This window comes from Otolemur garnettii, unplaced genomic scaffold (genome assembly GCF_000181295.1).
Source record: "Otolemur garnettii isolate 467f Iridium unplaced genomic scaffold, OtoGar3 scaffold00015, whole genome shotgun sequence".
NCBI lineage: Eukaryota > Metazoa > Chordata > Mammalia > Primates > Galagidae > Otolemur > Otolemur garnettii.
In genome coordinates, this window is record NW_003852410.1 from 14231897 (window position 1) to 14247424 (window position 15528).

The 15528-nt window shown below is 40.8% G+C and overlaps 1 protein-coding gene across 1 annotated transcript in view; it reads left to right on the plus strand.

Moving 5' to 3' along the window:
* SHQ1 (SHQ1, H/ACA ribonucleoprotein assembly factor) overlaps window positions 1-15528 on the plus strand; it is a 138310-nt gene that overhangs the window by 12154 nt on the left and 110628 nt on the right. Inside the window, exon 5 of the mRNA XM_003785493.2 lies at window positions 7568-7680. Coding sequence (XP_003785541.1) covers window positions 7568-7680 — 113 coding nt within the window. The remainder of the gene's footprint in view (window positions 1-7567; window positions 7681-15528) is intronic.

Consider the following 15528-nt stretch of genomic DNA (forward strand, 5'->3'; position numbering starts at 1 on the left):
TGTGGGACAGATCTAAAGATTGTGAACATAAATAGTATACTCCTCGTTTATAGTTCCATATGTGCAATACTGGGATTACAAAAAGTTCTGAAAACCAAATACTTTTTTTTTGAGACACATTCTCATTCTATCACTCTGGGTAGAGTACATGGCATCATAGCTTATAGTAACCTCAAACTCTTGGGCTCAAGAGATCCTCTTGCCTCAGCTTCCCAAGTAGCTGGGATGACAGGTACCTGCCACAGTGCCTGGCTGGTTTTTCTATTTTTATTAGAGACAAGAGTTTTGCTCTTGGTCAGGCTGGTCTCGAACTCCTGAGCTCAGTTGATCTACCCACTTTGGCCTCCCAGAGTGCTAGGATTATAGGCATGAAGTGCCATGCCCAACTCTAAATGCTTTTTTATATTTAATTTGGTGGCAAAACCTAATGTAAACTGAAGTGGTGAGATAAGGTCTTGCTCTGTTGTCCTGGCTAGGATGCAGTGGCACCATTATAACTCAGTGCAATCTCAAATTCCTGGGCTCAGGAGTTCCTCCTGCCTTAGCCTCCTGAGTAGCTAGGACTATAGGCACTTGCCACCATTATTGTTTCTAAAGACGTGGTCTTGCTATGTTGTTCAGGCCTGTCTGGTCCTCCTGGCCTCATGTGATTCTCCCACCTCAGTTTCCCAAAGTGTGGGGATTATCTAGGTGAGCCACCACCCCCAGCTGATGTGAGCTTTTTTTTTTTTATAAATTTTATTTTATTTTATTTTATTTATTTATTTATTTTATTTTCTTTTGGTTGCAGCCGTCATTGTTGTTTTTGGCAGGCCTGGGCTGGATTCGAACCCACCACCTTCGGTGTACATGGCTTAGCCACTTGAGCCACAGGTGCTGAGCCTGATGTGAGCTTTTTAGTAGTTAATTTTTTAGTCCCACTTGGTGTGCATAGTCAAAAATTTTGATGCAGAAATAGTAATGTATCTGGATATAGCATGCCACCCTAGACTTTCTAAAGGGGGTTAAATAAAATAACAGTGTGCGTACATGTTACCCCTCTAAACTCAGACAGAGTAGGAACCCTGAAGCTGTAGGAGATTTGGATAGCCCTGTGCTGAGCCCTTTGTGTGCATCAGCTCACTGTTACTATTTCATCCTGGTACCATTACTACTATATATGAACATCTTAGCAGTAGGCAAACCCTAGACAAATGTAGTCTTTAAAGAAAATTTTGTTTTCTTACGCGAATTAAATTTAAGGGCTGTGGTATCCTTAACAATGAGGAAATTAGCAAACTTCCAGAATCAAGATCCCAAGAATTCAAGGATATCCTCTTTAGGGTGTTAAAGTAGATACGTTTGCCAGGTGTGGTGGCTCATGCCTGTAATCCTAGCACTCTGGGAGGCTGAAATGGGTGTTTTGCTTGAGCTCAGGAGTTTGAGACCAGTCTGAGCAAGAGCAAGACCCCATAACTACTAAAAATAGAAAAACTGGCCGGGTGTGGTAGCAGGTGTTTGTAGTCCCAGCTACTCAGGATGCTGAGGCAGGAGGATCTCTTGAGCCTAAGAGTTTGAGGTTGCTGTGAGCTATGATGATGCCATGGCACTCTACCCAGGGCAACAGAGTGAGACTCTGTAACCAAAAAAAAAAGTTGATATGTTTTATGAGATATTGTCACAAAAATGTTATATCATTGGTATTATTTACAGAGTTTTTTCCATTTATGGCTGCTGTATTTACAGCAGTCATAGCAAGTAGTTAAAAACTGAATGATCATGTAAGATTAATAATATCACCTTTTTTCTATGAGTAGAGTACCTGGAAGAAACTGAAATGATTATTAACAAATACAAGATTTTAGAACATCTCTTCTAGTTTAAAATAGTTTTATAGCTTCTCCATTTTCTCAGATGTATTTTCTCATGAGTTTAGTTTCTCCAGCTCTGCCTTGGATGAAGACATACTCATAAAGTTTCATTGGCTATTCATATTTTACCAGTATTTTTACAGCCTCTTTTTTTTCTTTCCCAGAAATGAAAAATAGCTTTATTTTCTCTGATGATAAATGCAATATAGATTGCATTATAAAAATATAATACAAGGCAGGAGTGAAAAAATCATTCATAATCCATACTTCCAATACCCAACTATCTTCTCTTTATTTAACCTTTTACAGGAGTCTTTCAGTTTTTATCCTTCCAACCTTTTAAACAAGGCTTGCTTGTGAACTTCTGTACTTTATACCGATAATGAGAAGAAAATAAAAATAAAACATTCTTTCTTAACATTCTTCCTTCTACTCCCCATACACCTCCCCCACTTCTTTCTTTCCTTTCTGAAGTTGCTGCCAGCCACCAGGGCGCCTTTGGAAAACTGCCCTGACTGCTCAAAGTCAGGGCTTCACACAAGCTCCTGGCTGCTCAGAGTCAGGGCTTCACAACAAGCTTCTGGCAGTGGCGCCTGCCAGCAGCAACAATCTTGGAGTCTCTGGGCACCAACCCAGCAAGCTCCTGGGACCGCTGCTGCCAGCAGCCACAGGACGCCGGGCTTGCTGGTCCTTTCCTTCCCCTGGCTACAGCAGAGGACCTGAGGCCATTGTTTCCAGGAGACCCACAGGTCAGATGCACACACAGTTCTTCATTTTCTCTCTGGATGTTTCTGTCTTATCTGTGCTTGAGTTTACATAAGCCTGATTTAAATCCTACATGACCTTTTCTTGGCACTCTCCATCTTTACATAGCTCTAATAACAAGTGGCCCTAGTGATTCTTTAACAAAAAAAAAGGAATCCTTTTTCTTCCTTCTGTGGTTTAACATTTCTCATCCTCTTTTCTTCCTTTCCTTTGGTTGATCAATGCCTTAGACTTCTAAACCTCAAGCTAACTTTGCTTTTAAGTTTGTTCCAGTTTCTCTTTAGGGTCCAGTTTGAGCAGGGCTGATGTGTATGACTATATATAGTTCAGGCCTGGGTGCAGCTTGTACTGCTGTGAACATCCGTGTTCTGCTGTGTGTGTGTTGCATGATTATGTGGAAACCGTGAGTCTGGAGGCTGGGGGAGGTGGACTTAGGAAGGAAAGAGCTGCTTTTGTATTGGCCAGTTTTTATTTCTATGAGAGTGGAGACATTGGCTATGTGTTTATTAATGGATCTCCACTCCAGCGCCCAGAACAGGGCCTGGCCCATAGCAGGTTCTCAAGCACTATTTGCTGAATAAATGATTTAATACCAGACTCCAGGCTAGTAATTGGTATACAGGGAAGAAGGTAGATGAGACCCCTGCCCTCAAGGAACATTGTAGTTGGGAGACAGAAGTAATCAGATAAACAAAGAATAAGAGGATAATTAATAAAGAGATAGTTCCAGGTGAAGGAGAAGGAGGGGAGGATGTGAGAGACTGCGGGGATGCCGTTGGGTAGGGATATCTAATGACAGCTCTTTGAGAAGGTGACATCTGCACTGAGTTCTAAATGCTGAGAAGGGCACTGTAAATGCAGAGGAGTCTGTCTACTATGTTGCTCAAGTGTATTCGAGCCATGGTGAGAAGGTAGACAGGCAGCCATGTCTGGCTAGAAGGGCTGGGTTATGCAGAGTTGTGGTAAGACTTTGTATCTATTCTAAATGCTATGTCAGTCTATGTATCCTCTGAAATGTGCACTCTATGAGGACTCACAGATTATACCCCATTTATGACTTTATATTTGGTCCAGGTGAAACAGTGATGTGGAACATTTTTTTTGAGACAAGAGCCTCAAGCTATCCCCCTGGGTAGAGTGCCATGGCATCACAGCTCACAGCAACCTCCAACTCCTGGGCTCAAGCGACTCTCCTGCCTCCACCTCCCAAGTAGCTGGGACCACAGGCGCCTGCCTCAACGCCCGGCTATTTTTTGGTTGCAGCCGTCATTGTTGTTTGGTGGGCCCAGGCTGGATTCGAACCCGCCACCTTAGGTGTATGTGGCTGGCGCCTTAGCCATTTGAGCCACAGGCTCTGAGCCGATGTGGAACATTTTAATCCTTTTTGTTTGTTTAAATTGTTAGTAGCAATTGAGGAGACTAAAGCAGAGGGAGGGTACGTATAGGCAGTCCCTAAGTTAGGAACATCTGACTTACATACGACTTGTACTTACAAAAGGAGGCTTTTAAAATAGGTCCCTGAGTTAACAAACACCCAAATGATATACAGTTATTGGAGGCTATTATAGGTCATAGGTAAATGTAGCTGTTCCAACTTAAGAACAGACCCACAGAACTGATCTCACTTGTAACCCAGGGACTGCCTATACTCTCATTAGGAGGTTGTCAGTGAGTAACAGAGGACAGCAGAGGAAGAGGGAAACAGAGAAAGGAGACTGACATTGAATGTGGTAGGCACTGTCCTTGTGCCTTACTTGCATTATGTTATTTAATCCCCCAACTGCCTGTGGTACAGAGTGATGGCCTGTCCCTCTAAAAGAGGTCCTTGTGCTTATCAGAACCCCTGAATAGGTTACCTTACTTGGCAAACAGCATTTTGGTGTTGTGATTAAGTTAAACATCTTTTTTTTTTTTTTGAGGCAGAGTCTCACTATATTGTCCTTGGTAGAGTGCTGTGGCTTCACAGCTCACAGCAACCGCAAGCTCTTGGGCTCAAGTGATTCTCTTGCCTTAGTCTCCTAAGTAGCTGGGACTATAGGTGCCCACCACAACACCCGGCAATTTTTTTGTTGTAGTTGTTGTTGTTTAGCAAGTGTGGGCCTGGCTCGAACCCACCAGCCTTGGTGTATGTGGCTGGTGTCCTAACTGCTGAGCTGTGGGCACTGAATACCATAAGTTAAGCATCTTAAAATGGGGAGAGTACCTGATATTATTTATGTGGGCCTAATCTAATCACAGTGTCCTTCTAAGAGGAAGATAAATGTGTAAAAGTGAAAAAGAAAGAAGCCCATGTGGTGATAGAAGCCCAGGAAGGAGCCGCATTGTGAGGTGGGGCTATAAGCCAAGGAATGAGGACAAACCCTCTGGTGGACAGGGCAAAGAAACAGATTCTCTCCTAGGACCTCTGGAAAGGAAGGCAACCCTTGATTTGAGCCCAGTGAGTCTGTTTTGGGGTTTCTGACCTCCAGAACTCTAAGATAACTTTGTTTGTTGTATTAAGCCACCAGGTTTGTGGTAGTTTGTTACCGTGAAGGAAGCAAGAGGAGACTAGTGCCCAGGTCAGTCAGTGATAGAGGTGTCCCAAGGCTCACTTTACAGGAAGGAAGCTGGGGTTCAGAGGGTCTGTCTGCTCCATTAGCCTGGAGCTGGGGTTTAGATCCAAGTTTGTCTAACTCCATAGTCACTCTTTCTACTTTATCAAGTTGATTTTAGAAGTGCGTGTAGGGGGGTGGGGGAAGGGAGTCTGCCAGCTAGGGAAGTTCTTGGGGCTAGAAGGAGGAAAGAAAGGGGGTGATTCTAGGGAGTTGGGGTGGGGATTTGGAGTCTATGGACAGGAAACGGCTCTCACAGTATTGTAGCTGAGGCCAGTCCTATGAATGCATGACAGTGTCTCCTCTCCCCAAAGGGCTTTCTTGGTGGCCTTTCCCAGTCATGTGGCTAGTGGAGCTCATTTTAGGCAGGTGAGGAAGTGGAAGAAGAGACGAAGAAGCCAGGTTGCACTGCTTGGGGAAGTCAATGGAATTCTGAAATTGTTTCCCAGGAAAACACTGCAGCGTGCTTGTTAAGCTCTTTGTGTCATGGATACTCTATTTCAAGTTTATTATGAATTGCATAAATTTGTGGGCTGCTATGAGAATCTAACTATTTATAATAGGAAAGAACATTCCAAGTCTTCAGAAAGTCTAAAGGTGCTCTTGGAGTGGAAATTTTTGTAAGTTTGGGGATAGCAAATAATTTGATTTTTCCCCAAAATGTTTGTATTGGAAGCGTTAAGAGGTTCTAGATATTTTAGTAACTTCCAAAAAGGTCTGTGGACCCTTTCATTGTATTAGAATGTGCTTACATTAAATATCGTTGCTGTTATTGGGCTAAATGGATTATGGTGGGGATGAGAGAATTTTGTTATTATTATACAACAATTTTGATGATGTGGGAGGCTTTACGGCCATCTCTCCCTTAGTGATTCAACACTGCTCACATTCATTGTGGTAATTTTGCATTACAGCCATCAACTATTCAACTTGCTTGTTAAGCACTGATCCCGAATTCCGTTTACAAACCTGTCTTAACAGTTTGCCTGCACAACTCTTTACCAGTTATTTCCCTTGATTTCTTTTCAGCGAATGTTCTCTAAGCTTCTTCTAGTTTCTATACTTCTCACTTGGGGTTGGTAGTACAGCAGGCGGAAGAAAAAAAAAGGCACAGTTTTAGGAATATTTTGTTTTGTATAAGGTTTCTTTGCTTCACAGTGCTGATCCAAAGGATAAAGACCTCTGCAGTTTTCCTAATATACACGTATTCAGTAGGATGTGACTTGGGAAGCATGTTACATAGCAATATGTGTACATCTTCATTACCATGAAGTTGATTGTTATTTAGAATTGGATTTTTACATTTTTCATGCATATACTGTACATTAAAATTGCCCTTAAAAATTTTTAAATTTGCTCACCAAATACAGTGTATACAGTTTTGTGCATATAGTTTTACATAGGTTGAATATTCCTAATCTGAAAATCTGAAATCCAGTGTACTCCAAAATCTGACATTTGTAAGCTGACCATGATGTTCAAAGGAAATGATCATTTGGGGCGTTCTGGATTTTGGTTTTTTGCTTTAGGATTATGGGCTGTTGAACTGGTTTAATGCAAATATTCCAAAATTTGAAAAAATCTGAAATCTAAAGTACTTCGTTTCCCAAGCATTTGGATAAATTATCTGTATGGTGATTATTCTTTGGGACCAGCTGAGCCAGACTGTAGGAATAAAGAAAAGTCTCCATGTCCGTGTCTGATACTCAAGTCACATTTTCTTTAATAAACTTCAGATCTCTAGAGGGACATGGGGAAACAAATGTTTTTTTTTTGTTGTTTGTTTGTTTTTTTGAGACAGAGCCTCAAGCTGTCCCCCTGGGTAGAGTGCTGTGGCATCTCAGCTCACAGCAACCTCCAACTCCTGGGCTCAAACGAGTCTCCTGCCAGCACCCGCCACAACGCCTGGCTATTTTTTGGTTGCAGCCATCATTGTTGTTTGGCGGGCCCAGGCTGGATTCGAACCCACCACCTTGGGTGTACATGGCTGGTGCCTTAGCCACTTGAGCCACAGGCGCTGAGCTGGGAAACAAATGTTGAAGTGAATGTTTCTGCTTGTTTGCAGGGGTTGCCCCTATTCTGATTTTCATGTTAAACTCTTATAGCCTTAATACACACATGTTAACTGGTTGGTTTGTCATAAGGATGAAATTAGATACTTTATGTGAAAGAGCCCAGCAGGGCCTAGCAGTAGTAGTAGGTGTTTAGCAAGCGTTTATTGGATTGGAATCTCAGTGTCACAAGTGCTGTCATGGTTTACAGATCAGTTAGATTCTTCCTGTGGTTTGGCATTTTGTGCACAATTTGAGTTTTAAATGCTAAAAATAAAGATAATAATTCTTTCTTTTGTGGTGTTCTTAGGATGAATTGAGTGATGTTATTGATATTAAGGATCCAGATTTCACTCCTGCAGCTGAACGACGGCAGAAACGCTTGGCTGCTGAGCTGGCCAAATTTGATCCTGATCATTACCTGTAAGTATAGAGTTTTTTGAAGATAAAATAATTTACTTGACTTTTTTTTTTTTTTTTGAAACAGAGTCTCAAGCTGTCGCCCTGGGTACAGTGCCATGGCGTCACAGCTCACAACAACCTTCAATTCTTGGGCTTAAGCGATTCTCTTGCCTTAGCCTCCCAAGTAGCTGGGATTATAGGCATCTGCCACAATGCCCAGCTATTTTTTGCTTGTAGTTGTTATTGTTGTTTGGCAGGCCGGGGCTAAATTCGAACCCGCCAGCTCCGGTGTATGGGGCCAGCGCCTTAGCCACTTGAGCTACAGGTGCTGAGCTTTGAGTGCTTTTTTAAATATGTACATTTTGGAATCTAAAGTTACTGATGGCTCATAACCTTAACTGACGTTTGACTCAACTCATGTCACACCTCTGTGATCTTTTTAAGATACTGCTTCTTCATCTCAGCAACAGAGAACTGTACCTACATACTTTTTAAAGTTTTTTTCTTGCCAGGCTTAAAAACAGGGCCCTGAATTCATAAGAATATTTATACTTTTGTTAAAGTAAGCTTTTTGTTGTAATTAATGGTATACTTAAATGAAAGTATGTATCAATTTCTTTAAGAATTTATATCTGCCAGTATTGCATTTCTTGGCTGATCTAGGGTCTTCATAATGCTTTTGTCCACAAGCACCTGTAATCAATGATATATTTCAACTGAGCAAATAATTGTTCTTTGTGGTATAGTATAAGCAAAATTTAATTTTAAGTTTTACTATATTTCCTTCCTGCATTCATTGTATTTTTAGCCATAATGTGTTTCAGTCAGTCTTATATTGCGTAAGGAACTTGTCTAATTAATGGATAGGTAAATGGTCACTTGGGGAGAGATTGTGATGACTCCCATTGGCTGGGACAGCTGCACTTCTTCCAAGGATTGTCATCTGGCCTCTGTGGCTACTTGGCTCTCCTAGGATATGTGGAGAAGGGTATTGTGTGTATCAATTACTGTTCTTCCCAAGCTCTGGAGCGACATTTGCTATACTGTTGCCTATACAACTGTAATCATCATCTCCTTTTCTTTCTATAGTGCCTGCAGCTTATTAAGTGCTCTCATGAGATATTTAATTCCATTTTCACAACAAATGAGGAAAGAAGTTTAAAGGACTTGCCCAGCCAAGGTCACACTACTACTGAGTAGCTTGGCCAGGACTTGAAAAGAGACTCTCCATTTGTCATCTTGTATTTCCTTTTCATGTACACTATTTCAGTTTAACTGCTGTTGCTCTTGTGATTAACATTCTATCTCCTGTGACACAGTAGGATACTAATTGGAATGGCAGAAATATGTCTTGTGATGTGCAAATGGAATGAGTGATATGTAATGATAAGTGGTTGAACTATTCAGCATCCTCAGGGAAACTGGGTAAGAGCAGGATATGCTATATTTTGGAGGACATCTGAGAGATTCAACTCCATTGCCAATTCTAATTACCTTTATCTCAATTGTGATTTTAAAGGTCCACTGAAGAGTAATTTGAAGAAACCCATTTAAGATCATGCTGCATATTTAAAGTGAAAATTTCATTGTCAGCAAATTTCTCAGCTAGCATGAGAACAGAATGAGCTTTATAAGACTGAAATTTCAAATGGGAGGGAGCTTAATTAGTAGAAATGCCTATTCTTCTCTCTTATAAAACTAGAAGAATAACTCTGGCCTGGGAGAATTAGGAAATTGGCATTTATAGTTCGAAGTGTGATACTATAAGCAGCCCTTATTTTCCTCCATCTTTTGTGTTTCTTTATTGAGAAGCTCATTTTCTTCAATAGTATGCATGGAATGTTCTTGCCATTTCTCAGGGAATAGTTCTTCATATAGGAGTGGTTTGCATTTAGTCTCAGGCTAAATGAGGAGAGCCAGAGTCCTGAGGAAAAGGTTCTTTGTGACTTTCTGGTACCACTAAAGCTTTGGCTAAGTGTAATTTTTTTTAAGAGTGTCTCACTGTGTTGCCCTCAGTAGAGTGCTGTGATGTCACAGCTCACAGCAACCTCTAGCTCTTGGGCTTAGGCAATTCTCTTGCCTTAGCCTCCCAAGTAGCTGGGACTACAGGCGCCTGCCACAACACCCGACAATTTTTTGTTGCAGTTTGGCCAGGACCGGGTTTGAACCCACCGCCCTCAGAATATGGGGCCAGCACCCTGCCCACTGAGCCACAGGCGCCAGCTTAAGTGTAATTTTTGTGTTATTCATTACTCATTATTTGTGGTAACTGACTGACTCACCCAATGTATTAATACTAAATGAAGTGCAAGTTGTCATTTTAAATTGTAATTAAAATTTTTTTAGTTTAGTGCTTTTTTTGTTGTTAGCATTTAAAACAGAGAAGAAAAAAGGCTCACTTTAAATTACTATCTACCATGTGTGTAATACATTTTATGTATTATATTATGTATACACATGTAAATGTAGTACACACATGTAATACACAATATATACTACATTAATGTGATGTCACCTATTTTTAAGTTGTTAAATTGTCCTTATAAGTCATGATGTTGCCTTGTGTTGTCAGGATTTGGGGGGACTTGAAAAAAACTAATTTTAACTTCAGCTGAAGCAGAATACAGTGAAGTTGGTTGATTGTAAAGAAAAATTTATACATTTCCAAGGCATATATAATTGACTTTGGATTGTTACTGTTTAGAAAACCCTTTATTGTTGTAAAATCTGGATGTTACTGTATGTTTTGCAGCCCAGCACAATGTGGACATGTAATGGATAATCCATAAACATAAATTGTTTTTGGTTATTCATTTCTTGCTATTTATAGTTCCTTTTGGGCATTATTTTTACAGTAAAATATGTTGACCACATCTTGAAGCATTCCTTAATGGTCTCTTTTCTTTTGCTCATTATACTCAAGTTTTCTTATCGTTCTTGCTGAGACTGTTGGGTTTTTTCCTTGTTTTTTAGTTGTTGGCATATTTTTTTACCTTAACCATTTTTTAAAGTCTTGCCTGTTTTTTTTCATTTGGGAGAAAACAGAAGAATTTAGTCGGCATTCTAAACATCTGTGAGGTAAGAAATGGGACAAAAATGATATTATGTCATTTGGGTGCCATTTTAAATTATGATAATTTTTTGTTGCTCTAAATTTGTTAAAGATGGTGTATACTGACCAGGCTTTTGGATTTATTAAGTATACCTTAAGACACCGTATAGTAATTGAAAGGCTGGTAGCAAGGTTGAATGCTTCTGAGGTAGCTCTCTTCTCAAAACACTAAACTTAGGAGAAAGCATTAGAATAAAAAGGTATGTATTCATTCTTTTATTTATCCGACAAACATTTGTTTGATGAACCACTTGCCGGGCAGTGCTGCAGACACTAAGATTCTGTGGTGAAGACAGGGTCTCTGTACTCATGGGGCTTATGTTCTAGTGGGGGAGGTAGACACTATTTCCATTGTGATAAATGCTGTGAAGAAAAAGCCGATTAAAGGTCTAGACAGTGACAGGGCATCCCACTGACTCCTCTGTTTCAACATGTCCAGAATGAAACTCATCATTTTACCTGTGAAGTCTTCCTGAATTTTCTCACTTGGTTAAGTGCCCCATTTTTCACTCCAGTCACCCAGTTAGAAATCTGAGATTCATCTTCGGCTTCTTTCTTATCCCAAACATTCAATCAATCCTGAAGTTGTACCATTTATCTCTGTAGTGTTTCCTTCACTCTGTCTGTCTCTGGTCCTCATCCATGTCTGGCTTAGTGCAGCACTCACCTAACCACCTACCTGGCACCTCTGCCTCCCGCCTGCACTTCATCACATCCATCAACCGTAAAACCGCCTGTATGATGTCTTATGGGTAACTGAAAGTAGAAATATGCTTAACCCCATACTTGGTGCTCTTTTGCTTAAAGCATGAGCTCCTAACTCCTTAGTGTGCCACTGAAAGTTCCCTGTGATCTGTACCCCGCGCCTACCCCCATAGTTTCTTTGGCCTAGTTTGGCACCCCCTGATCACATTTTACACTGTAACAACAGTGAATGTTTGTTTCTCTGCTGGTACCACGCCACTTCCCATAGACTACCTCTTACTCAGGGTATCTCTTTTACTATTTTTCTCCCTGCCCCACTTTGCCTGAATAATTTTTGGACTGGGCTGTGCTGTCACCCCCATGTGCCATCACCCCCACGTGGCTACCCTCTTAGGCTGGTAAGCTATCTTCAGCGTCCCCTGTTATGGCTCATTTGTTGTTATGACATTGTTTTATAATGTTCTGTATTTGTGTGCATAGTTCCCATTCGATCGTGCGTCCTTAAGGGCAGGTGGTGAGTCTCCCTGATGCTGCATGCAGAGGGCATCACTGAATGCTGGTTGCATTAATGGCATTTACAAACTTGAAAATAATTTATTATGAAAAGTAGAAAGTTAGTCAACCTCAGTTCGTGCAACTCTTAATTCATGGACAAGTGAAAGAATAAACCTACACAGCTTTGGATACTAGAACTCTATTAGCGAAATTTTACTCAGAATAATCACTCAAACATTTTGGAGTTTTGTTGGTGGGGAGGAGGGTGGAGGTGGTAGAAATAGCATTTTATCAAGCCAGTTTTTTTCTGTTCCCCACCCCATTCCCATCATGGTCTCCCTGGGAAAAACCAAGCCTCTTTTCAGATGGGTTCTTCTTCTATCTTTGCATTAAGAATCTTCAGTGCCCCAGGGTCCAAGGCCCTTTTCTCTCATTGTGCTTGTTCTTCTTGGGCAACTCAGTCCTTTTTCTTGGTCTAAATACTCATGACTCCCATGTCTCTCTCAACTGTCAGCCTTGTATGTCCACCCAATTATTGGGCAGGTCTTATATGTCTTCTTTTTTATTGTTTGGGATTCATTGAGGGTACAAAGAATTGGTTGCCTTTGTTAGATGAAGTCCCTCTGTTTGTACGTCTTAAAGGGCACCTTAAACTCAACCTGTCCCAAACAGAAGTCATCATCTTCCACTCATGTCTGTTAACTTCCTGTAGCCCTGTCTCAATGTATCCTACATCCCTGTTGTCCACTGAGCTGTCAAGGCCAAGATCCTGGGCATCACTTGTTGACTACGCCCATTGTTGGGTGGTGATTTCTCACGGGGAGAGAAGGACAGCTTGGCTGTGGGTGCACGCTTGCTCCTGGAATTGTATGAAAGCAAGAAATGACTACTACTCGGGGTGGCAGTAGCAAAATCTCTTTATTCACAATCACCTTTTATAGTAAACTAATCACATACACCTCATTGATCAATAATCTTAACATTCTCTATTCTTGTCTTAAACTATAGAAAAGACAGAAGGTCCAGGAAAGTAAGATAACCATCTTAAGACTAGCCTCAAGCTAAAGAGAGAAAGTCCGGGAAAGTAAGAAAACCATCTTAAGACTAGCCTCAGGCTATTCCTCTCTAAAGACCTAAAACAACCCTACATTATCTGACTTCCATGTCAAAGTTAAAGGTCAGGACAAACAGGGAAGTAAAACTTTTTTTCTTCCATGTACTCAATTAAGTTTCTGAGAAACAGGTTCAGTGACTCTATTTTCTTGTGGTTTTGGAAGCCACTTGCTTTTACGATGGTTTTTCACGTACGTCAACCTTCGAGCCATGTCTCCTGCACAGACGGGCCACATCATCTGGCAGGCTGACTGACTGCATGGTCAGAATCCCACACAGGAGGTTGTTACCACCTTGCCCGCAAGCTCTGCCATGCTCTCCCAGGCAGCAAGGCTTCTACAAAACACACAATACTTAGGAGTCTTTTCGCTCAGTTTCTGGAATTAAAAGAGCACATTTCATGTAGGTAATTTTATGTGGGAATTCACCCCACAATCATCCTTGATTCCTCTAGCTCCTCTGCCCCTGCAGCCTGTGGGCTCTATCTGTCTTCTAACTGTAGGTCACATCCATCCACTTAGGTCCATGTCCACTGCTACTGTCCTGTTCTAGGCTGCCATTATTTCTGCTCTTCCAGGTTTGTCCCTTTAAATCATTTTCCAGAGTGTATAGTAAGAGTGATATTTCTAAAACACACTGATGTCATTCCCTTGTGTAAAAAGCTTTTAAATGTTTGGTTGTTCTTAGAGATAAAAATCCTCCAGATTTTTAAACATAGTTTATAAGGTTATTGTCATTACAACATACTATTTTCAGTTTCACTTAACTTTTCTTTCCTCTTTAAATGGGCCTCTTGTTTCCTAGCCTTTGTCAACTGTTATTTTAGCCCCTACTACCCTCTCCTGCCCCTCTTAATCAGGTTAGCTGTTAATTATCATTCAGCTGTTGGTTTAGATATCATTTTCTCCAGATTCCTTGCCTATCATCCTAGTTTTATTTATCCTAGAATCCTGTTCTGTCATGTTGTAGTGTTATGTTGTATTGTAATCACTTGACTCTCCCAGGGGACAGCAAGTTCAGTGATGACCAGGACTGTCTGTGTCTTGCCAGCAGTGGCACCCCACTGCCCAACATGGAGCTTGGACACGGCCCAAAGTCAATACTTTGTGTTGAATGAATCACTTATTTACCATTTTAGCCATTTACTCCTATTGTATATCCTTTTTGAAATTTGTTATTGCCTAGGTAAAAGATCACATTTGGATTTGTGAATGAATCTATTAGGTAGAACCTCAATTCAAAAGAATTTTCCTTCACTTCAGGGAAAAAGAGATAGATAATTAGAAAGTAGACTTAGCAGGATTAGTTTATAAAGTATCTGCTTCGTCCTAGTCTCATACCTTGTGCACCTGACAAGAACGGTTAAGAATTTCCACTTCAATTACCTGTTCAGTTTTATCCAATATCCACTTTATTTCCTCATGCATAAAAATGAAATATTTATGCTGATTAAGAGTTCAGATTCTGGAGTAAGACTTGAATGAGTCCCTATCCTGGCCACACTTCTTACTCTTACACTGAGCTTGGCCAAGGTATACAACTTTTGCAAGCCTCAGTTTCCACTCACTTAAAATGAGGGTATTACTGGTGCTTCCTGCCCATAATGATAATATGAGGATTCAAGGAAATAATGGACGCAAAGCTCTTAATGCAATGCCTAGAACATGCAAATAAGTCAGTGGGTTATCTGTGATCTTTCTAATTTTTAAAAGATTTCAGTATCTCAGTTGAAAGGAAAAAAAGTATCTAAGGTCATAAAACTATCAGCTAGAAAATTCAGTTTATCAAAGCAGCCAATTCCTTGAGTTTCTAGTTAACTGAAATATAAATGAGATTTTCACCATGAGTTATACTTTCTCATGCTTTTCCAAGAATTCCAGTTTCCAACTTTGAATGCAAGATAGTATCACTCTTGAATAGGTGTCCTCCAAGAGTGAGAGATATATTTTGAATATAGCTGTTATTTTTCTAGTTAAATAAGAAAGTAGAGAGAAAGTAGGGGAGTGCCTATGGCTCAGTGAGTAGGGTGCCAGCCCCATATACCAGGGGTGGCAGGTTCAAACCTGGTCCCAGCCCAACTGCAACAAAAAAATAGCCAGGTGTTGTGTTGGGTTCCTGTAGTCCCAGCTACTTCAGAGGCTGAGGCAAGAGAATCACCTGAGCCAAGGAGTTGGAGGTTGCTGTGAGCTGTGACGGCACAGCACTCTACTGAGGGCAATAAAGTGAGACTCTGTTTCTAAAAAAAAACCAAAACAAAACAAAAAATCCCCCCAAAAGTGGAGAAAGTAGAATGTAGGAAAGTAGTTTTCTGTTCTCTATATTGGTTGCTTTTATCTTCTTCAATAGTTTAAAAGGACTGTTAAGATTAAAATAGCTAGGCTCGGCGCCTATAGCTCAACCGGCTAAGGCGCCAGCCACGTACACCTAAGGTGGCGGGTTCGAAT